We start from the raw sequence: 24887 nt of genomic DNA, 5'->3' as shown, positions 1-24887 counted from the left end.
ATTTATTGCATATTGTATTTCTATAGTTATAAATAAAAACTAATCCGTTTAATCTTTCTACAGATTGAACCCGCTTCTCGCTACCCAGAGTATTGTTATTATCAAGGAAATATTCTTAAAGAAGTAGAGTTGTAAACAAGAAATCTGAGGCTTAGCATTGGTTCCAATCAAACCCCATAACAGATTATGACATGGTTGATACTTTAGGCTATTATAACTGCTAGACATAAACATTATTATATTTTTTAACCTATATGATAGTGATTTATGTACCTGTAATGGTTCAGCTGTCCTATACTAAGGTCTACTGAATATCTATTACATTCAGAATTCTTTAGACATCGCTCAGACTTGTGATTGTAAAAAATTAGTGTCTAAAAAATTCAATTATCATTTATAGCCTCAGACCTAAAATGTTTATTCTAACTCTACAAAAGGTCATATTTTCATATTTACAACACCCCCCCCCCCCCACAACACACAAAAAAGGTAAATTTCTGTTCAAATCCTCCATTAAAGTCTCAAACCATAAATTAAAAAAAAGATCACCAAAAAAAGAATTATTTGCTGCAAATTCATTCACAGATAACAATTTTATTGTTTTTATCCAAAGTTTTGTCTGGCCTGAATAAATTTAGAGCACTTTATTATATCTGATAATATTTGACATCTAGAAATGAAAATGGATCAAAAGAATCCAAAATTATCAGGAAAATCAGAGAAATTTATTAAAAAGAGGAAAGTTCTAGGGATTCTGCTTAATTTTAAGGCAGTTTCTGTAGTTATAATTTCAAGATTTTGTCAGAGTGCTTCCCACTTCCCCTCCCAAAGCCTTAAATGATAAATGAAGATAGGATCCATTAAATAAATATTGATCATCTCTTTTCATTTCATCAGCTCAAGTACCTGGAGTGTGTTCTGAAATGATTTGCAGTTTATATTTGGGCCCAAATGATCTTTAGCTCTGAAAACATGAGTGTTACTCCTTAAATTCCAATTCATTTTTTTGTAGACTGATTAAATTTATTTTAAAACTTTTTGAGTACTAAAAAGGGCACTTTACCTGTACACTTGTTGCAGCATGTAGTTGTATGTTGGAATCTCCTTAAAAGGTCCCTCTTTGTTGGATTCCTTATATTGTTGTAAAAAGTAGGCATTTTGGAAAGTGAGGCTTGGTTGGTTTATGGACACGTTCCCCTAGTTAATTTCAGATGTTAGATGATAAATTTCATTTTAAAAACGTGTACAAATTTCCAATACTTCACACATCACCCTTCGATCATAGCATGGGACCCTCCACAACTGGAGGGGTAGGGGAAGAGAAGGGGCCTGGGGGATCTCAAAGCCTTGACACAAGTATGAAGTAGCCACTTCAAATATTTGATATTTTCTAAATAATTGGTTTTATAAATAGTCTATTTTAATCTTATCTATTCATTTCATTGTTTCAGAAATCTGCTGATCTCATGCATCTTTATGAATTCTGTCTGATTAATCCTATTTGTTGCAATTTAAGTTTTGTAAATTACATGTTTTCAAAATACATTAAAAAATTGCTCTAATTCTGAAAAAAAAGCTCAAATTCAACAAAAAAAATGCTGAAATTCCACAAAAAAAATTGCAAATTAGTTTCTTTTATTATGAGGGAAAATTGACACATATTTTGCATGCCGGAAAAAGTCCTAGGAGAGTACCACTTCTGTGATGATGTCCAAGGAGACTCTGTAGTATTCTCTTACTACTAAAAATGTGCAATAAATTGGCGAACTTAAATTAGCAAACTTTGATAAGATCACACTTCAAGTTATTCTACTTGTATAAGATCAATTATCTTTGCAACCTGGCAATATTATACTTCGGGCTATCTCTATCACGCAGAGTAAACCTTTATATAATTATTTGCTTGTGCAATGATTAACACCCAAAGTAATAAACATGTTTTCTACAATGTCAATACATTTATTTACATAATAATAAATGCATACATAGTATTAGATAAAGATAATCTGATGACATAATTGCCAGCCATGATCCCTTTAACTTATAAGGTTTCCTAGCTTGACTATTGAGCACCTTCTCAGTTAATCTACCAAGTCTAAAGTGCATGACTGATATAGCTTTCAGTGTCAATCAGTTCTAAATCCTTATTATTCAAGGTCTGCTGATTGATTCGCACCTGCATTATCCAGAGCAGATCCAACACCTGAGTAGCCAGCCTTTCACTGATCTCTTTCCTATTAGAGTCAGGATACAGTCTGTATTCCTGCTCCCAAGCCTTCCCTGTGTCCCAAACCTCAACATGGGGGACAACAGCAGGCTGATGGGAGCTAGTGTCCCCAGAAGTAGGGGACAGGAGATCCACAACCTCCTTTTGGAGTTCCTTGACTTCCTTATCAAGTTTCTCCAGCTTCTCTAGGAAGTCCTGCATATCCTCATCTTCATCACTATCCTCTACAACATCCTCAACTACATTCTCGTCCTCCGAGGCTGAGACAGTGATAAAGGGAGTATTCCCACTGACAAGGGGAATAAAGTTAGGTGGATCAACTCCATCTTCATCCAGCTCAACTTCTTCAACTTAGGGGGGGTTTCGCACAATAACAGAAACTTGGTTCATCTTCTCCTGATGTAGCTTGTCCAGAAAGGTTCCCTCTGTATTCTATATGTTCGCTGTATGTTGTACAGGCCCTAGAACAGTAGTGGCAGACGGACGTGTATAGTTACATGTCTACTCTTCTAAGGTTCGGGCTGTACTGATCCATGGCATCCAGTTGTATTCAAGGGACTGTTCACTCTTATTGAGAACAATCTGAGATACAACAACTCCCACTGCCAAGATGACTAGGAAACTCATTTCTATGACAATGTCCATGGAGACTCCAACTCTTGTGATGATGTTCCAGGAGACTCCCACTTCCATGCCAATGTCCCAGGAGACTTTTTCCCCTTCTAAAATGTTCCAGGCAAGGTCAAAGTCTTCAATTTTGAATAGGGATTCAATAAGAAACCAGTGAGACATTCGTTGACCTGTAGGGCAAACAGCTCATAAGGAATCCATGAGGATAGATGGTATTCTATCACCAAGACCAGGCATGTACCAAAATAATTCTGCCCTTCCTAGATCTGTATCACTGAGCTGAAAACTTTAGTATGGGGTATCCTTAATCTCCAATGCCTAATCTGAATATTCATTGTGGACACTTTCAATTTCTTGCTTAATCCGCTTTTTTTGGATATTCCTACTGTATTTAAGTTACCTTCGATAACAAATTCAGATACAATGCTGTATTGATTGGCATAGTATTTATTAAACAAACATTTAATTGCACTAAAGACAACTGTCATCATACCAGTATTTAGTCCGTTTGAAAAAAAAAATTTTACAAATGAACTTTATAGAAACAAAAATATTATATTTCTGGGTTATTGTTCTTATAGATATCTGCAGCCAGAAGCACCTGTTACCTACAATGTTGCTACTTGCTTGCCCTAGAAATTGTAACCATAAGCATATTCCGGGGGGGGGAGGGGGGCTATGTGGGCAAAGCCCCCAAGGACCAGTGAAATCTTTGGTTTTTAGGGTTTTTTTTTCATCTGAACAACATTCTTATTTTAAGTTTTGAATAGTACTGTCGGAGACAACATTTATGCTGAGGAAGACGACGTTTGGAATCTTCAATTATGAAACTCTAGTTCTCTCTCTCTCTGAACAATGAACTGTACACTGTGTACAGAGTACATTGTTTACACATCACACAGGACTGATAATGTGTCGACCTACTCAAAATGTATTGTCAGTGTCTGCGTTTCTTGTTTTTATTTCAAAGTATTAAATCAACGTTATCTTTCCAGAATATTTATATTATATGTAAAGGCCATCATTAAAAATTGCTAAGAAGGGCATTTTGTAAAGGTAATATTCGGAAATATTAAACACATATTTATTTGCGGTTTTTGATTAACTAATCTTGGATTTTACTATCTATGGATTAAGAGGCTGAGCATATTCAGCAATCTACTCCCATCATGAATTCTGTACTTTGTTCGCAAGATACAAGTCTGCTGATAATATACTGTATATCTACAGTAAGGGTTCCAGTCGAAATTACGTTTCACGTAATTACCTTAATTACGCCTAACACTTTCTTTCACTTACGGAGGAGCATTATGAAAAATTACGCTCTAATTACATATACAATATATTTCCACATTTTATTGAAAATATATTTTGGTCAAGATTGATTGATGTTAAAAACAAAAGAAAATAAACAAACAATAAAGATTATTTAAAAAAAATTTAAATGGGCTGTCAAATGAACAAAAGGAAAACGAGCTTAGATCATGGGATGGAAATAAAATAATTTGCAAATACTCACTTTTTAAAGAATGTTATAAGAAAATTATTTTTCTTTGAGATTGTTTCTGTCAAATGAAGATTAAAAAAGTTTGTATGTATAATTTTTAAAGTGGTGATAGGGGTTGATCAAATTAACAAATTTTTTTGTAAATCTGAGGGGGGGGGGGTGGCTTGTCTAAGTAAGGGTAAACCTTTTAAAAATTTGGAAATAAAAATACTTTTTTTCTTAAAAATACTGAATTACAGTTTACAATTAAAGAAAAATTTTTTTTTTGTTCATTTCTGTGATATCAGTCTTAAATTCTCTGATGTATTTAGATTCTTGTACTTCAAGTAAACTTCTCACAAGGTCCCAAACCTTTTCTACTACACTAACTTAGAATTTAGAGTTCATGTCCAGTCCAGGAAGGTTTAAATGTTCTCCTGTAGGCTGGTTTGTATGGAGGTTTTGCTAATCAGGCATAACTATTGCAACATTTCGCGAAATTACTATTGTAGAAATACGCATAATTACGGTGTAATTTCGCAAAATCAAAGTTTTGCTACATGTATTTATTACAAAATTCCGCGAAATTACATTCTAGAAATTATGCGAAATTTTGCTGTAATTTTGTGAAATTGAAGTTTCGTCAATCACGCATAATCCTGCAAAATTACACGAAATGAAAATTATTTTGCGTAACTGCACGTAATTTTGCCTAAGTGAATAATCTATTAAGTTGGAGACTCTAATTTAAAGAAATCCGGTTAACATGCATGCAGACTTAAACCGATAATATTTTGATACAACCAGGTAGGATCAAAGTTTTACAAAGAAAGGGACTTAAGTATCTTACTCCACCCCTTCCCTGTGCATGAGGGATTCATTATAATTGCACCACAATTCTTTACAAAAAAACGTAATCGGCTTTTTACAGGTGCCAAGTGTCAAAATATTTCATAAAATGATCTTAGTCTCAGGTTTAACCAGCATTGGTGTTCTTGCTCCACCTAGAAATACTTCTACACCAGCAAATACCACTGATGTTGGTCAAAGTGGTGACCTTGATGACCATGGACTTACTGTCAATACTACTAATGAAGGACTTGGGAACAAGGTGGTTGGGAACTACTGACATGAGTGTTGAGTATCATCTTTTCCAGGGGAGTGAAATTCTCCAACTAAGAGTTGTCTCTCAGGAGGAAGCCACCAACTACCTTCAGGATTTGAAAGTATAAGTAAAATGGTTTAGTTTAGCACTAACGATATTGCTGGAAATCAAATATGTGAGTGATTTAGAAATATTAAGAATCTCCAACTTTGACGAGTTGGTATCTGATATACAAGGAGTTCTGGCCAGAATTGAAGTTTACAGAACTCATGTTAATACTGCATTGCTAGCTAGTTTGAAATATCTAAGGTTCACACCATGAGCTTGCTAAAATATGGGGATTTGTGTATTGGAGTTTGTGGGAAAAATTCAATTCCTTTATTTTGTGAATAAAGGTTAAAGAATTAAATTCCAATAAAAATTTTAATTTTTCTGGTTAAGCACTATTGAGATTCAGTTTCAACCTCATGTGAAGCGTTAACATTGATGGCCACCCAATGTTGAAAAACAGTTATTATGTCTTACTCTTTCAAGGGCTTCTAAGATATGCATCCATGTTTTATTATGTGTTGGGACAATAACTTCATCAATATCCAGGACAGCAAAATAATTAAACCTAGGACAATAATTATTATTACATAAGATAAGACTCACTCATAATACTCATAATAGAAAATGTATTTGGATAATTGGATATGTTTTTAAATATATACACCCTTTTCCTACTGATGTCTGCTTTACCCAACATAGATCAGGGCAGGGGGAGGGCGTACTTGGCGACACCCCCTCACTATATTGTTATTGAGATACTAATCTTAAAATTTGATACATTTTAGGAAAGTCCTTGGGTCCTACATCAATCATACATCAAAAGAATTTGCAAAAATTCAAATATCTATTGCAACATCCAGTAGTTTAGTGAAAAATGTGCAAGGAAAAAAAAATAAGTAAAATAAACAAATTATATATTTGTAAAGTCCTTGAAATTTGTAAAGGTAAAATAAGGCATTCATGCACTGTAATTAAACTATGATTGGGATTTGACTCCAATACAATTACAGACCCAGAGAAATATAAATGTTAATTAAAAGACTTTGTAATTCTACACAGTGCCTGATATTATTTTATTATCTACCAAAATTGTATTTCTTCCCCAAAACTATCTGTTTACAAAATGATCCATCAGTTACAACTCTTTTTCATTATTAACTTTACTTACAAGGTTGGGTTTACAACAAATAACTTTAACTAAAGTGATGTTCTTCATATTTTCCCAGCTTATCTAGACTAAAACCCACATCTTTACCTGTTCATATTGCTGTAAGCACAGTCCTGAATTGGCAACAATTCAGAATAAAGAACATTGTCCTTTAACCCAAGATGATCAATTTCATTGGGATTATACTCTGGAAAAATTATGTTTTAAGCATTAAGAAAAAATTGAAGCTTGAGAAAATTTTTGTTAGATAAATGTTAAATTATCTATCTTTTGCTTAACATAAATTCAATACCTGGAACTGAAAAATTATTAAGCTGAACAAAACCAGATTCGTCATAGGCCATTATCGTCTATAAGTATTAGGGTTTCCAGTAGATTTTTTTGCAAAAAATTGTGCGAAAATTGTGCAAAGATTTGCTTACGTTTCAAGTAAAAATTGATTGAAATTTTGATGATTTTGGGCATTGATGTGCAAAAGCTATTTCGCGCAAATTCTGAAGAAAATGGTATTTGCCTATTTCGTTAATTCCTGCTATTTTGTTATTTCAAGCTATTTTGTTATTTTGTTAAATTTTGAGAAACAATTCAGGAAATGATGAATAAATTCAAAATTAAATCAATCAGATTCAGAGTCATCTAACTTCAATCTGCTTGGCACTCACATATGCTGGCCGAATGAGCCCTAATTCTCAAGTTTTAGGTCACCGGACCCTACCAACTATTACAACATTTACTAGCAATCAATCTCAACTAGCAACTGAGTTACTCAGGAATTAATTAATCATCACAATCACTAATCATCAGTCCAGTCTGAACTTGGAGACGAGCAGGGTTAGATGGATGTTGTTTTTTACTGAAACTAATTCACACCATACTTTCCAAATATTAAAATCTTATTATATTTATGCACTATATATATGGCATGCAATAAATATTATTACTTAATTTTGTTATCATGCACACTGCTGTTCAAACATTTCAAATTTTTGTAATCATGGGCATTGCAAAATTGCATGGAAAAATGACCTGTATTCATGCAAATATCATGAAAAATTCTGACCAAAATTTCATATTCATGCAAAATTTCATGCAAAAAAAAATTATTTTTTTCAAATCAATGCGCAATTTTGAACAAAATTGTTTTTGTATTGATAGAAAAGTGCAAAAAAGTCATTTCATGCAAAACCACACCATTTTTGTGCAAGAGAATTGACTGTTTTGTGGAAACCCTAATAATATTAAAAAACAGGGAACACTAGTTCTTATTCAAAGGCTGTAATTGCACATGAATTGCAATTTGATCAAACAAATCTTTCAATTCAACCACACTCAACAGTCATGTGTCTTTTAACCCTTTGATCAAAGAAATACATGCATTGTTGTGTGTCTAGCAATAGTGGTGTTGTACAGGAATGCCAATTTATCCAACAAACCTAATATTGTTTTTCTGTTTGAATAAGTAGTTTGTGAGAAAAAATAATAATTTTCAAATATTGGTGTTATGATGTGTGTTTTTCTTGAAAACTTCTCTAATGTAAAGCCAACGGTGGCCTATCTGACTTCTGTGTTAATCTGATATCTCATTATTTAATGTTGTAGTTAACAACTCATTTATTTAGTTAAATGCTCAAACTTTTAATAGATAGGGCAGCATTTTACATAAGGGGAGGAGGGTTCACTGTTTTTATTAATAAAAATGCATAAAAAATGGGAGTTCCAATTATTATTTACTGTATTTGATAGTGCTAACGTTTTTGACATAATTGGTATAATGTCTTGAATAGAATAAAATTAATAAGGAGTGTTATAGATTCAAGCTATTACAGACTGTAACATTAATAACTTTTAATCCTTTGTTATGTTTACTTACTTTGTGAGTATTAGGATGCAATTCTGTTTTGTAAAGAAAAACCTTGGTTGCTCCTAAAATCTTCAGCAGTTCAAGCCACTCAACTAGAAAACTATTTGTTTGGAAGATATGAACTTAGGGATGAGCGGTTTTGAATTTTTTAGAAAAATGTTTGTTTCGTTTTGTTAAAAATGAAAAAAATTCTGAAAATTAAACAATGGTTATGAAAACTCTAATTTTTAAAAGGGATTAAACTAAGTTATGATAGTTTTAAGAAAAAAAACGATAGTTTTTAAAATGATCCTACTGGAGAACGATAGTTTTCAAAACTATTGTTTTCAAAAGTGGAAAAACAATTGTTTTGGAATGAAAACTATCATTGGAATGAAAATGATTGTTTTGGAAAATGTTTGCTTAAAAAAATCCAAATATTTAATGTGAAATTAAGTTATTCAGCACTGGTCAAACATATTTAATAAATAAATGTTTTAAATATCTTCTGTTAGAGTCTCAATGTATAATTTAATTTTAGCTTCCTTTACATAAACTTCAGGACAGAACACTTAAGAAACTGATAAATTTGCATGATTGAGTATAATACAAAGACCCATAAAGTGAAATTCAATGTGTTTTATGTATTTCTGCAGCTCAAAATCTTGAATTTAACTTCAAAAATCGGATGTATCTTACTGAAATCTGAGAGTTAAACATTTACTTTTAACTTTTTTCTTCTCCAATTAAGGGTAAAGAAAGCTTAAAATAGGTTTTATTTTGATATTACTTGCAGTAAAAGACAAAATGTACAAAAATTTGTAAATTTTGTTGTGTGTAAAAAAAATCCTCAAGATTACATAGTGTATTCAGGTGAGATTTTAAAAACTTGATTTACTTTTTAGGCCCTACATGAAATATTTTCAACTCAACGTGGATCTGCTACTACTCCATCATGATAAAACACTATATGTTTTTATTTTTGGATCAAGTCTATAAACCCTGGAGACCCTATATTTAATTAATTTCAGCAAAAAATTTGCAATAACAAAATTGAGCAACATTTGACAATATTATTTTTTCATATTTAGTATTTATTTTCAAACACAAAATACAAAATAATAATGTATGATGGTTCAACTTAAAATAAAACACAAAATAAAATTTATTATGAGCCAATTGAAAATATAATGTTTGATAATTTTGTTTGATTGTTTTTGTTGAAACAAAGTATGCATATTGAAATCTCAACCAAATATACATTCACTAGCCTTAGAGGGTGCTTCGCGCCCATCTTCTAAATTAATTGTGAACATGTTCTCTTTGTGTACATCGTAAAACAAAACAAAAATAATTTTCGGATTTTCACAAAAAATTTCGCGGATTTTCAAAATTTTCAAAAATTTAATGAAGATCGAATTTTGATGGAGACAAATATTTGAAATTTTGATCATTCAGAAACCTTCCCTATGGTCACGTGATGTCCCACAAAAAATTTGGGCTCGATCGGTTCAGCCGTTTTGACGTTTATTGGATACAAACAGACAAACAAACAAACAAACAGACAGACAAGCCAAATTTATATATAGATAGAAGATCGAAGTAGATAATTAGTCAGCACTCAAATAATCAAAACATTTTAAGGAATGCATTAATTAAACTTATGAATACATATTGATTCAGCAAAAGTAACAATGTATTCTTGTTGACTGTAGTAGACTTTGACATCTACCATTAGCAAAGGGTGTGAACCCATACTTGTTGACTGTAGTAGACTTTGACATCTACCATTAGCAAAGGGTGTGAACCCATACTCGTTGACTGTAGTAGACTTTGACATCTACATTAGCAAAGGGTGTGAACCCATACTTAGGGCTGGGTGCGTTAACGGTGGAACGATCGTTCTTTGCCGAGAACGAACGAAACGATCAAGAACGATCCCATCGTTCCGAAAAAAAAGCCAACGCTTAGAACGCTTTCTTAAAAATATTGGAAGGATTAGTAAAAGAACGGAACGGGAATTGCTTGAAAAGAACGGTTAAAATCGTTAACGCGTTCTTATTATCAAGAACTTGTTCTAAGTTGGGAACGTGCTCTCACAAAATTATACATTGCTCAGAATTATCTAAGCTTATTCTTTTAACCCTAAATTTAAAATATATAATTTAAAGTATTATTTACAGCCGTGAGGAACTTTTTATTTAAAAATTGTAATTTTTTTACTTTTTAACCAGCTCTTTTCTATAAAACTTTTGTCTTTGATGTAATTGTCCGTTACTAAGAACGGAGCGGGGGATGGAAACGTTCTTAATTAAGAACAGAACAAGAGGGATGCAACCGTTCTTCAACTAAGAACGCCAAGAACGGAACGGAACGGGAAGACCATTCTTCTACTCAGATCTGAACGGAACGGGACGGAACGGAACGAGAACGGAATGATAAAAAAAAGAGGAACGAGAACGGAACGATTTAGCTGAAGGCCCTCGTTCTAGAACGGAACGGAACAATTTCAAAAAAGTCGGAACGTGCCCAGCCCTACCCATACTCGTTGACTGTAGTAGACTTTGACATCTTCCAACAGCAAAATGTGTAAACCCATACTCCTTGTCTGTAGTAGACTTTGACATCTACCATTAGCAAAGGGTGTGAACCCATACTCGTTGACTTTAGCAGACTTTGACATCTTCCAATAGCAAAGGGTGTGAACCCATTCTCGTTGACAGTAAAAAGGTTATTGTTAGGCTAGGTTATTGAAAAGCCCTTTACACCGCAATTTAAATACAGTCATTGCATATATCAATAAAATGAAGATAACCTTTAATTAAAATTTTTGAATTTCTAACAGCATGGCTGTCATTTAAGAGCTTCTCTTTGTTCACTTGTAATTTATTTTTTAACATTTATTTTTCAAATTTTATTTTTAACCCTATTCCTGCTGTTTTTTTTTACATAACTCAAAAAGTAATGGTCTAAGGCTGTTGAAATTTTCTGACTTTTCCTACATACCTAAAGCCCTCCCTTTAGGCCTTAAACCGGGCTTTAATACTAACTGCATGAGTCCTCAGGCACACTGCCTGAATGACTGCATTTTCATGTAACAAACTAAATCTTTGTTTTGACCCACTTCCACTTGTCAGATTTTGATAAAATTTAGCCTTTTGGAAAGCCTTTGACATAAGGAAACGAATTGCAGAAGTTTTGCTAAAAAAAAGTTGCAAATTTTTTGCAAACAACCTGTCAAAGGAATTTTGCACATTTTTAGTTTTTCTCAATTAAAAATCAGGTTATTTTTGCATATTTGAAATGGCATGGTCAAGGGCTTTTCAAAAATGTATAATTTTTCATTTTTTGGACAAATTTTTTTTTGCAAACATTTTTACTATAAAACTGGATTTTGCAATAAAAAATTCAATTTTCGCAAATTTGCAAATTTTTTTGCAGATTCTAAAATTAGAGCACAAGCGCTTTCTAATGATGTATCATTTGTCATATTTGGACATCAAACATGGGATTAAGAGGGGGTGGGTCAAGTTGACCCCCCCCCCTAACAATATGTAGAAAATAAAATAGATGACTGTCAAAGCAATTAAACAGGGTTCACCCACCCTGTCATAGTTCTTGTTACACATCTTTTTCTGCACAACACTTCTTGCTCTCCGGTTTTCTTTCTTGTAATTCATCTTCCCATTGATCTTAGCTAATTTTTTTAAGTAAAGTTCTGTTTGACGTCCCGATAACCACCAGTATATTATCAGTATATTATCAGTTTCTAGAATTTTAGACACTTGCTTCCTAGAATATGTGTTTGTAATGCACAAGTTGCTAAGTTACATATTTCTCTTGCATCTGCTGCGTCCTATTTCTTAGGATGGGTAGGAGGGAGGGGGGGGGGGTACCCCCGGGTACCCCCATCCCAAGCCAACTGTCAATCCAGTCAACATTTATTTTGTTGTCCTTTTTTGCCTTGATTATCTCTGTTGTTTCTTGTTTATCTTTAACTAATTCTTTTGATGTTGAGGTATGGATATTTGAAGGAATTGAAAGTTTGGATTTTAAGTTAGGAGAGGCGTATCAGGAATTTTTCAATGCAATAAACCCTACTTAGTATGAATTTCTGTCTAATGCAAGGTTCACCCACTAAAATTGAACCACAAAATGCCAATGGGTTGCTGTATCCTTTACCCAGGGCAGTATCTGATGTGAACAAGATAGATAACCAGATTGTTGTGAACTCATTCAGACCAATATGTCCTTTCAAAATCTGATTCCTTTTGTCATAGGCTTTCTAAAGAGCTATCAAATGTTAAAACGCTAAAAAAGGGTCTAGATGTAAATTTAGACTGGTATAGGTAAAATTGGACATTCAGTCATTAGGTCTGAGCACTAAAAGGCAAGTACAGGGTGACTCTATAAAGAAAAGGTTTTTAAACTACTAAACTTCATATCTTGTACAATATAGTGGTCATTGTAATCACAATGCCCAGAAACTGGGGAAGGGGATGCCATTGGATCATTTTGCTCTGTAATGCCATTTAACCTTAAAAGTAGGCCTAATATACAACTTAGTGATAAGACTCTTTTCCAAAAAAAATTTCAAAGTAAACAACAAATATTTTTATTTCATGATGTTGTAATTTCTTACAACCAAAAATGTATGATGCAATAAAAAATAACTCTTGCATTAGCAAATTATGATAAGATCACACTTCAGGTTATCTAACCTTTATGTGATCAATTATCTTTGCCTTCAGATAACATCATACATCAGGTTATCTCCCTATTCGGAACAAACCTTTATACGACTACTTATCTTTGTAACCTGATAACATTATACATTGGGTCATCTCCCTATTTGGATCAAACCTTTATATAATTACTTATCTGTGCAATAATATAACACCCTTATTAATAAATACATTCTAATCTGATTAAGTACATTTATTTCACATAGTTTTATAAATGCATATATAATCACAATATGAAGATAAATAAATGGTTTGATAACCAGCCATGATCCTTTTACATAATAGGTCCATTAGCTTGATCTTTGAGCTTTTTCTCAGTTAATCTACCAAGTCTAAAGTGCATGACAAATATATTAGCCAGTCCATCAATGAGATCTTTATCTCCTTTATTCCAGGTTTGCTGGTTGACACACTCCTGCATAATCTGGAGCATATCTACAGCCTGGTTTTACAACCTGGCACTGATATCATCTCTGCTTATTTCAGGGTGAAGGTTATACTCTCACTCCCAAGCTCTCCCTGTGTCCCATACATCAATATGTGGATCTACAGGGGGCAGGATTGGGGGACAGGAGGTCTTTAACCTCCTTATGAAGTTCCTCCAGGTTGTCTAGGACTTCCCGCAGTATCTTTGTCAGATCCTCCATATCGTCATACTCATTCTCATCCTCTACTGTGTCCTCAGCTACGTCTCCATTCTCCGAGGCTGGGGCAGTAACAATGGGAGCATTCCCACTGACAAGAGGAGGAAGGTCTGCCAGATCAACTCCATCTACATCCAGGGGATGTTTTGAAATTAGGCATTTGATCTATTCCCATTTTACTATATATAATATGTACAATTGCTGCGCGCACGCACGTATGTATGCCTGGATCCTGAGTATAGCTTCAGTAAGGCCTAAACCAACCATGGACGCTGATGTAAACTTACTTTGATTTCTTTCTTAATAGATGACATTCGTGTAAGTAATTATATGAAATCATTATAAAAATTGTTCTTATCAATGTTATATTGTTGCTATAATACTTCAATCTATTTCAGTTAAACATCCAAACTCTTCTACCAAGTAACATCATCTGAATAAAGAATTAAAGAAAACACAGTAAATTAAAGTGAGAGTAGTTTTAAACCGGTCATTCCAAGGGAAATCAATACAGGGGAGCTTCAGCTACATAAGCTGGATTGCTTACTATCACAGATATTTGATTCATCTCTTCTTGAAGTAACTCGTCCAATCAGGTTCCCTCTGTATACAGTGATCTAAATAGACTTTACAGATAGTACCAAGCACAGAACAATAGGAATAGACTGACGTTTAAAGTTACGTGTCTATGCTTCTAAGGTTTGTGTTGTACTGCCTGCTCCGGCATCCGCTTGTATTCAAGGGACTATTCACTCTTATCAGGAATGGTCCAGGATACAACAAGATCCTCTGATGCATGGATAGCCAGCTGTATTTTAGGCTATCATCATCATCATCAGGGATATTGGAGTTAATTTAGTTCTTCTAACTCGATGCCATGAGGAGGAGCAACAGCAGCTATCCTTTCTGGCTCGTTAAGAGTTTGAACCAGGTTAATCCTGAACTTTATTAGCAAGAAGGTGTTGAGTCTTACAGCGGTAACCCATGAGGTTCCTTTTCTACGGGTCACAACCACGTTGACTAGTATGTAGATAAGTTTTTCCATTAAATATAGGATTACTGTGCAGCTGGCATAAGGTCCCCAAGTGTCTAGAGCATCCCACAGGTAGGACTTCCAGTCTAGTACTTTAAGGGTACTTTCAGCCAAGTTATCTAGTTCAAATCCCAAGGTTCCAGTGGGTTGATATTCATCACAGGAACCAGAGTTAGCACAATATTGAGCTCTCAGCGCATAAGTGACAGCCTTGCTGCTCCTTTTGAGAAGTGCTCTGGAAAGGTCTAATCGTGGATAAACCCCCAGATCCAGGGGAAATACAGGCAACAAGAAACGGTAATTTTCTAACAAAATGTTGTCTTCTAAGGATATTTAATTTTTTTCTCAAATGTTGTATTTTACTATTTTTGGGAACATGTACGAAATATATAAAAAATTTCAAAAGTGCTTTAATTATGAAATTATTGGAAAGTCTATGTAGATATATATTATAAACAGGGTGTCCCAAACAAAAATTTGGAGTAGGGGTATTGGGTACCGAGGCATCAATTTTGATTAAATGTTCACAATCATGTTAACATTAGAAATCTCGATATTTCAGTTATTTCCAGGCAATCTTTTTATATTACAATCACTTCTCTAATTATCGAGCATGAGCCGAAAAATTGATTTCCCAGATTTTTCAAATTTTGATATTTTACATATATTCATTTGTTCAAAAATAACCTGACTGAATAGTTAAGTTGGCTCCCTGTTGAACTTTCTTCATGTTCTTCTTATGCCTGCGGCTAGGGCTGGGCATTTTCCAACTTTTTTGAAATCGTTCCGTTCCGTTCTAGGACGCCGTGACAAACTCCTGAAAGACAAACTCCTGAAAGACAAACTCCGGAAAGACAAACTCCTGAAAAGACAAACTCCTGAAAAGACAAACTCCTGAAAGACAAACTCCTGACGAGACAAACTCCTGACGAGACAAACTCCTGAAAATAAAAAATTCTGAAATACAAACTCCATAATATCAAATTTAAAAAAATGTTTCACAATTTATATTTAATCTAGCTGCAGCGCTCGGCCCAGAAAGTGTCAATACTTAACCTAACCCATGGCCGCAGCGCTCGGCCCTCTAGCCTGTCCTAGCCGCAGCGCTCGGCCCAGAAAGTGTTTTGTCTTTCCGGAGTTTGTCTTTCAGGAGTTTGTCTTTCAGGAGTTTGTCACGGCACCCCGTTCTAGAACGAGGGCCTTCAGATAAATCATTCCGTTCTTGTTCTTTTTTTGTTGTATCGTTTCATTATGTTCCGTTCCATCCCATTCCATCCCGTTCCGTTCCGTTCTGAGTAGAAGAACGGTCTTCCCGTTCCGTTCAGTTCTTGGTGTTCTTATTTAAAGAACGGTTCCATCCCTCTCTTTCCGTTCTTAGTCAAAGAACGTTTACATCCCCCCGTTCCGTTCTTAGTATAGAACGATTACTAAAACCGGGTTACCTTAAAAAGGGGGTGTGGGTGTACAATTTGTAGATTTTTAAAAAATATTTAATTTTCATAATCAATATTTCAATAATATCAAAAAGAAATAGAAATAAATTATAGAAAACAATTTTTTCAACCTAAATTCTCTCCCCCCCCCCCTTCTCCTTTTACCCCTTTCAGATCCCATTCCTCAAGAATGTAATGCATTAAATCCTTGCAGTGGTGCAAGTAAGGGGGTTATTGGGGTCATTTACCCCCTACCTAGAATCCTGGGGGTAATTACCCCCCCCTAGAATCCTGGGGGTAATTAACCCCCTTACCCTAGAATCCTGGGGGTAATTTCCCCCCCCTAAAACATTGAACTATTCAGGCACTGAATAGCGAGTTGCTACTTTGTTTGTGTTTTTAAAAAAAGGTTGATTTTAAAATTGAATATCTTTTAAGGGAATTGAGTCTTTGGAACATAATCAAATATTTAAACCACAATATCTTTAGAATTAGATGTTGTAAACCTTTGACATTTCAAACTGATTATTTGATCTAACAGAATTCATAGTTTGAAATATCTAAGGTATGCAACAATTGGTTCCAAAGATATAGTGATTAGAAAATCAGAGTTTGTGGCAAAGACTCAATTCTTTTGCGAGAAAATAATTTAAATGTGCAGGTACTTCAGATGTTTCAGATTTTAAGTCAACATATTCTAAATGATTCTAAATTCTAATGTCATTACAATTAGATGTTTTTTTTTAATAAAAAAGGGTATGGGGAATGAAAAATACATTTTTACTTCTAAATAATGTCAATTCCATTTCAGATTTATTTAAGATCTTAACATACTACATTGACGACAAGAAAATTTTAGAAATTAGAAACAAAGACAATATTTTCTCAAAGTTTTGCAGAGTAGCTTTTCTAAAGATTTTAAGAAGTAACATCCTTTTCCTCTTTGAGTAAAACTATTATTTTGTATCTTACTTAAAATAAATTCAGTTTTTTTTACAGATCTTTGTATTTAATGTAAAATGAATGACTATAATGAAGGATATAAAACAAGCTGAAAGGTAAGAAATGAAGCCTTTATTTGATGGAGTTTGTGAATGCCAGAAATGAGTGGAAAATGCAAATCAAACCCAACTAAAACCAATATTTTGATATACATCATGATATTTTTCTAGGGGGGGGGGGTAAAAAATTTCTAATTTTACCCCCCCCCCCTACAGAATCTTTATTTATGCCCCTGAATCCTTGCCATTCCTTTTACCCCCCCCCCCCTCCTTACTTTCCTATATTATTGTGCCTAATGTCTTTTACAATAATTCTATCTTTCAATTTCGGTCACTACATGCAGAAAAAATCTAAACTTGAAACACATTCCTGATTTAAAATGCGTTCCAAACTTAAAACACATTCTTGAAAATAAGAACGCGTTAACATTTTTAACCGTTCTTTTCAAGCAATTCCCGTTCCGTTCCGTTCTTTTACTAATCGTTCCAAAAATTTTAAGAACGCGTTCTGAGCATTCATTTTTTTTGAAACGATGGGATCGTTCTTGAACGTTCTGTTTGTTCTCGGGAAAGAACTATTGTTCCACCAGGAACGCGCCCAGCCCTACCTGCGGCCACCTGAAATTACACAAAATTAGAATTCTATAATTTTCTTAATTTTATGCTATTTCAAATAAGGAGTCAATTTAATTTGTGTTGTCCGTCAGTCAACTTAATCCTAACTTTTCCTAACTATCTTAGACCTGTACATAAATCATTAAATATACACATCATAGAAATTATTAGTCAAAGTGTTTTATTCTATATTCAAACATTACAATTATTAAATTCATTTCTTTAACGATTGTTAATTCGAACAAATATTCTTCACACCAAAAAAAAGAATTATTTCTTTTTCTTATTCAGGTTTAGTTGAAATAATTCACAGCTCTGGAGAATGCTCCATGCTGAGCTCCTCCCCTTCCTTCACAAGGTGGGGGCAATTCTCTGCGGTTATACTTCCTCTTCACTGCAGGAGGTTGCACTGCAATTTCAGTGGAGGCCGACTCACCTTGAGGTAAGCTTTCTTCAATTTCATTTTCAAACTTAATCTGGTTAGGTTGTAGGATTGGAGGGTTATCAGTAGAACTTTGAGAAAATGGTTGGGGGGATATATTCCTGGGAGTCTCTAAAATATTAGAGGTCCTTATTACACCCTGGGGAACATAATCCTACTCATCCTATGATGAGTCTATAAATACTTCCGTCTGTTTTTCTATATGTACATCAGAAGCATCTAACTTTTTATCCATTGACATTTGGACTTCATTATCTTCGTTATCTTCATCAAATAACTGGTCTAGATCTATCTGCTCATTGACCAGCCTATAGACAGTAGGGTCTATTTTTTGCAGCCAACTGGTCAGGACATGTAATTCACGTTTGTTTACAGCCCAGTTACCAATAGTTTTGATCACAGATAATGATTCAGTAGGGGTCCCTATCACATAATAGAGCCCCGTCCATCTCAAAGTAAGTTTCTTGGACAAATTAATCACACCTCTGGGTGACATATAATATACTACGTCTCCCAGAGTTATGTTTGTACTTCCCCAGGGTATTTTAATCTCTGTGGACACTGGTATGCATAATTGCTCATGCTACATCATTTCTTCGTGTATATCTTCAATATGTTTTGATAGATTTAACACAAAATTAGTCCAATTTAAGACACCCTGCATGTAATTATCTGGGAAGAATAAATCTAGAGAGACCCGGGGATTTCGTCCATACATTGCATAGTAAGGGCCCTGTAATCCGGTTTCTAGATTGAGCCCAAGAGCTAGGGTTAGAACTATCATCAGACCTAAGCAATTGTCCAAGTGTTCTATGAGCCCTTTCTACTCTGTTTCCCTGTGGGCTGTATGTGGGGGTTTGTGTCATTTTGACACCCATCTGTTTACAGGTGTCATCTTATTCTTAGCAGAGGGGATTGAATTATTTTTCTGTATGCATGGCACACAGTTAGTCACAACCAATGTTACTAAATAATTCATTCCCAGGAAAAATGCTCTAGCCCTTAGTTTGTCAAGGGTTTCGGTCATCCCGCGGTGACCGGCGTGAGCATGTTCTACCAATTCCCTCTGCATAGAACGAGGTATACAAATCCTAGGTGGACTTAGTTTACCATCCTTTACAGGTCTTTGTAAGTATAACAGTTCATATTTCACATACAGAAAGTTAAACCAGTTTAAATATGAGTTAGGCAAAGGGGGCAATTGCTTCCTTTCATCTTGGTTTGGCAATTTTCCAGCTTTAACTATATCTAAGACTAACTGAAAAGGGTAATCTTTCTTAGTTTCTAGCTTCCAATCTTTCTTCATGATTTGGCTCACTGGTAACTTAGAAAGGGGTTCCATGTTAAGTACACAGAGTTCCTTTGGTCCTTCAGAGTGATTGATTGATTTATCTCTACTAATCTGATAAACAGTATCAATTTCTGGGTAGACTAGGTAATTGTCTGGGTCCTCGTTATCCTGTTCATCTTGAGCCATCTCAGTCCTGGACAAAGCATCAGCAGTTGTATTTAATTTCCCTGGTCTATGTACAATTTCAAAGTCAAAGGATTACAAATACACTAACCATCGTGCAAATATCCCCCTGGCTTCTTTTAGCCCCTTGAGGAATGTGATTGCTGATGAATCTGTCCTGATCAGGAATTTCTGGGCTCGGAGTATGTGTTCAAACTTCCGGAGCCCTAGAATGACAGCCAGTAACTCCCCTTTATGGGCTGGATACTGTCTCTGAGCTGCATCAAGAGACTTGGAGAAACAGTCAATGAATTTCTCCTTTCCACCTTGAACTTGGGAAAGGATTCCTCCAGCTGCTACTCATGAGAAATCAGTATCTAAGATAAAAGGTTCTTTAGAGTTGTAATCTAGTATTGTATATGAATAAAAATCAATAAAGCAATGCACTGAGTTTCTCAAATATTCAACGAGTCGGTTTTTCTTACAATATATTAATATACAAAAGATACAAAAAATACAAACTTTAAATCGAACGATACTTATACAAACTAAATATTATGAATCAAATCAGTTTCATCAAAATAGGGGAATTCTTCAAGGGAACCTCAGTTTAATGGAGCTGATGATCAACTAACTCTCCTCCTTCGATTTTGCTCCATCCTGGGATCGCATTTAACCCTAGCTACCCCGGGGTTGTTCCGCCCCCTCCCCAACGCTTGGGTCTTCAAGATAACGGAAAATTCGGCGTCGCTTGGGTTATTTATAGAATCCAAATGCAAACTCAAATAAATCCGTTAGGATTCAAAATAGGACTCTGAAGTCCAACCGTAGGGTTAAAGATGGGGGGGGGGGAAGGGGGCATGATTCCCCTTGGTAGCTATGATCTCAGCGATCCAAAAAATCCTTGAATTGCTGATCGTAAAAGATCAACAAAACTCGCCCACTGTTACACTAGGTATGCACTAATTGGCTGCGCCAGAAACAATTCTTTAAGTTGATTAATCCTAGAGATTTCATCAGGGTTTAATTCCAAGTTCTTCTCATTTCTATTCTTGTTTTAATGGGGCTACTACTTTGGTATACTTAGGGATAAATGGGTGGTAGTATGAGGTAAACCCCAGGAAACTGATTAACTCTTTACCTGTCTTGGGAAGGGGCCAGAGTTGAATCTTAGAAATGTAGTCAGGGATCATTTCGACCCCTTCATGACTAACCAGGTGACCCAGGTAGGTGACTTGATCTCTGAAGATCTTAGTCTTTTTGAGGTTGATCTTCATACCCATTTCAGCATGGATGCTCATGACAGCTTCCAAATGACGCATATGATCACTCACATTGTCAGAGTAAATCAATATGTCATCAAGATAAGCAATTGCGAATCCAGGCAGTAGCTTGGATAACGCCAGTTGGACTAACCTACAGTAAGCACTGGGTGAATTAGAGAGTCCAAAGGGCATTCTCTTGAACCTGTAAGTGCCAAAGGGTGAAACAAAGGTAGTATAGTCTCGACTTGCAGGGCTAATCGTCAAAGAGTGAAAAGCTCCTGCCAAGTCTAGCAAACCAAAGATCTTTGCTCCAGCTAACTTATGTAGGTTGGTCTCTATGCATGGAAGAGGATAGGAATCCTTGACCGTTCAGTCATTGACCGGCCTGAAGTCCACACTCCAGCGAAGACAACCTGTCCCTTTTTTCTTGCAAGGGACAAGCACCAACACCCATGGAGAGACTGAAAGTTCAATTACGTCACTGGCCAACCACTCATCAAGTTGGATCTTCAAGTCTTGTTCTTGTAGTGGATTTAATGGCCGCAACGAGCACGTACAGAATAAGAGCCAGGTAGAAGGGTTATATGGAACTGAATAGGTCAGATGAACCATAATCTTCACTGCTAACTGACACAGTGTCAAAATGTTTCATAAATAGATCTATAACTTGTTCCTGTTGATCTTGATTTATCATCATATTCTTGACATCCAATTGTTCTTTCAGAAAAGTTCTTCTTTCTTGAACTTCTTCCTTAGACGATTCCTGTACAGGTTCATGACTTAGTGTATTGATTGATTGGTTGGTTGATTGAATGATTTCTGCCTTTGAACACATTTTTGAGCTGGGATACACATTTCCAATCCTTCTTTTTGACTGTAAAATTGTGTTTCTATCCCCCATGTTCAATATTCGGACAAAAAATTAATTTTTATCACATTTAAACATACCATTCAAAGGCAAAAGTTGATTTAGATTCAAAAATGCATTATTTTCCTTGCACTTAAAAAATCCAATATCTGCATTCATCTTAGTATATACTTCAAGAAATGTTAATGTATTTTTAGGTAACACGGTTTTCTGTACCGTTTCTACCAAGAATGCAGTATCATTAACTTCAATACAATTAGGATTAGATTCAGGTATAGAGGTAATAATATTTCTACACTCCTTATCTTTCTCCATAACACTAATAAATCTTTGATCTTTAGAGTTCCTAATTAGCGGTTTAGACCTGCTAACTAATTCGAAGCTATGATTATTTAAAGTCAAGGTCACTTTATTTCCATCAAATTTTAATCCTGCTTTATACCTTCATAAAAACTGTTCTCCAAGATTTAAATCATGACTTAAAGAACAAATTACATAAGGTTGAATTTTAATAGGATCCTCTAACCCTTCCAATATTAAATCAAATGGATCTGCAGGACCCAACACATGCACTTTCTGGTTCGCAACAGCAGTACCAGCTTTATTTGTATATGGTTTATATTTGATATTTAGTGATGTGGCTTGCCTTTTACTCATTATATGGCCAAAGAGGTTTCCAGAGTCTATCAGAGCTTTGATAAAGACTCTGGATCCGCTCTTCATAGCCCGAATGTAGCCAAGAGATGCATATTTGTCTTTCCGTCCTGACATAGCTGACATCATCTCAGATAGTTGTGAACTCAGGGTGCAAATTTCAGACATTTTTGAACTTAACGAACTAATTTGTTCACCCTGTTCAACTATCTGGTAGATTTGGCGACAATTTTTCTTCTCTTTCACATAATCTATTTCTAGATCGGAATCAGAGCTTGAAGTGTCCTGGTCTCCTGTAATATCATCAGAGGAGGATTGGATTTCTCTACATTATTGATATTCTGATATCCCCAGATAAATTATTCCGGGGGCAATTCCTGCTAAAGTGACCTTCCCTGTTACAATTATAGCAAATGTCATCTTCTGCAGGCTGTCTCCCCGGAATAGTAAATCCTTTTATCCCTTTAGCTTTATAAACTGTCTGATTTTGATATTTCTTAAACCTCCTGAAGGCCGCAATTTCATCCTCATCTACGTTCTCATTAATTACGTTTACTTCATATCTGCTTTTCCTCTCTTTTTCACGGGAACTCCCAGCATTGGTATAACTGTAATTCAGCAGACGGATGTCAGTGCCAACAGCATCTGATGCATCTAATTCTCCAGCGATGGTTCTAGCTTGAATATTATTAACCGAAACTTGAATAATTTGTCTCAAATCATCAAAATTTTCAACTTTAAAACCATTTAACGCTTGGATTGAGAGGAAATTGCAGGCTTTATTTCTCAGGATTTCATTATGGAGTCCTGTAATGCTGGATTCACAGAATTCTTTAAAAATTCTGGTTTTTCCAGTAGGGAAAGACCATATAAAGAGATTAAAGTTATCTCTTAAATATAGATCATATACTTTCCCTGCTGTATGCAGACATAGAAGGTTCCATATCTGACACAGTAAATGAGCAAGGGGGACGGAAGGACTGAAATAATGTGATCTTGAAACATATTTCACCCACTCCTAATGTTCGGGCATATCCTCTAATATGTACCAAAATAATCCTCAAAACTGTCCTGTCCATCAAAATTCCACTTCATTTTGCTGAACAGGACTTTGTTTTGGTCGGGTACATATCAGTCTTCCTCTTCTGTTCCTGTAGGTTCCAGCCTGTCCAGTACGGAGAACTTTCCCTCCTTCGATGCCATGTCAGCGTTGACGGGATTGTTAAGCACTGGATTAAGAGGTGGAGCAGGTGGATTCTGGGGATTCTGACTGGAGGAGCGTCTGATACCTCCATTCTGAACCCTCCGACCATTATCTGCTCCATTCCTTGTGTTCCTCTCTACAGCAGGTCCTCCATTCGGATTATATACCGCCTGGAGGTTAGCTACTGCTTGTAGAGTGGGGTCTGGAACTACTTCTCCAGTGTGCTGTGCCCCTGGAGCTGGGGGGATGTTATTTTCTCCTGTCCCAGCGGAGGCTCTAGCAGGCTGGAGGTTAGGATTATTCTCATCTCCAGGCATTGTTAAAGATAAATTAATTTTAAATCTTTCCGTGCTGCCTTAAGAATAATTTTAAGATAACATTTTTGAGGATCCAAATTTTACTTTTCAGTCCTTAATTCAAATAAACTCGGGACTTTATAGTATCTTAGACTTAATTCCGTAGAACTCAGTCTATCTTATTCCAGTGATTCCTAGCGAACTAAAGGGATATTTATTTCTAATTCTTTCGAACTTGAAATTAACAATTTGTAATTAATTTGTTTCCAGTGATTAAAGAACCAAAGGAAATATAGTTTTTTATTCTTTCGAACTCAAAACTGATAATTTATATATATATATATAATTGATTCCAGTGATTAAAAAACCAAAGGAATTACAGTTTCTAATTCGTTCGAACTCAAAACTGATAATTTATATATATATAATTGATTCCAGTGATTAAAAAACCAAAGGAAATATAGTTTATAATTCTTTAGAACTCGAAACTAAGTGTATAATCTGCTAATCCTGTAAGACTCACAGTTTATAAAATGAATAAAATATTCTCACTTTATTTATTTCAGGATGAAATAGACTAGAGATGATTATCTACCCTACTGTCACTGGTATCTTAATTATTCCTACAGATTTTCTAACTAAAAGTCCGTCTGTCTAAATAATTTAAGTCCGGGTATATCTGAAGACTTCTTCCTATCCTGGTCTTGGTTGGAATGACTGCATTTGC

At 35.0% G+C, this 24887-nt stretch overlaps 1 protein-coding gene across 2 annotated transcripts in view; it reads right to left on the bottom strand.

Moving 5' to 3' along the window:
* LOC111709337 (uncharacterized) overlaps positions 1–24887 on the bottom strand; it is a 67081-nt gene that overhangs the window by 5261 nt on the left and 36933 nt on the right. Inside the window, exons 9-15 of one of the 2 annotated variants that reach the window (XM_023482978.1) lie at positions 8538–8620; positions 6960–7017; positions 6755–6854; positions 5974–6064; positions 1064–1197; positions 907–964; positions 274–374 (exon numbers count right to left, since the gene is read on the bottom strand). In XM_023482978.1, coding sequence (XP_023338746.1) covers positions 274–374; positions 907–964; positions 1064–1197; positions 5974–6064; positions 6755–6854; positions 6960–7017; positions 8538–8620 — 625 coding nt within the window. The remainder of the gene's footprint in view (positions 1–273; positions 375–906; positions 965–1063; positions 1198–5973; positions 6065–6754; positions 6855–6959; positions 7018–8537; positions 8621–24887) is intronic. The other variant, XM_023482979.1, reaches the window with a different exon arrangement.

Source organism: Eurytemora carolleeae, unplaced genomic scaffold (assembly GCF_000591075.1).
Source record: "Eurytemora carolleeae unplaced genomic scaffold, Eaff_2.0 scaffold958, whole genome shotgun sequence".
NCBI classification, from domain to species: domain Eukaryota; kingdom Metazoa; phylum Arthropoda; class Copepoda; order Calanoida; family Temoridae; genus Eurytemora; species Eurytemora carolleeae.
This window is presented reverse-complemented; position numbering and strand designations above follow the sequence as displayed.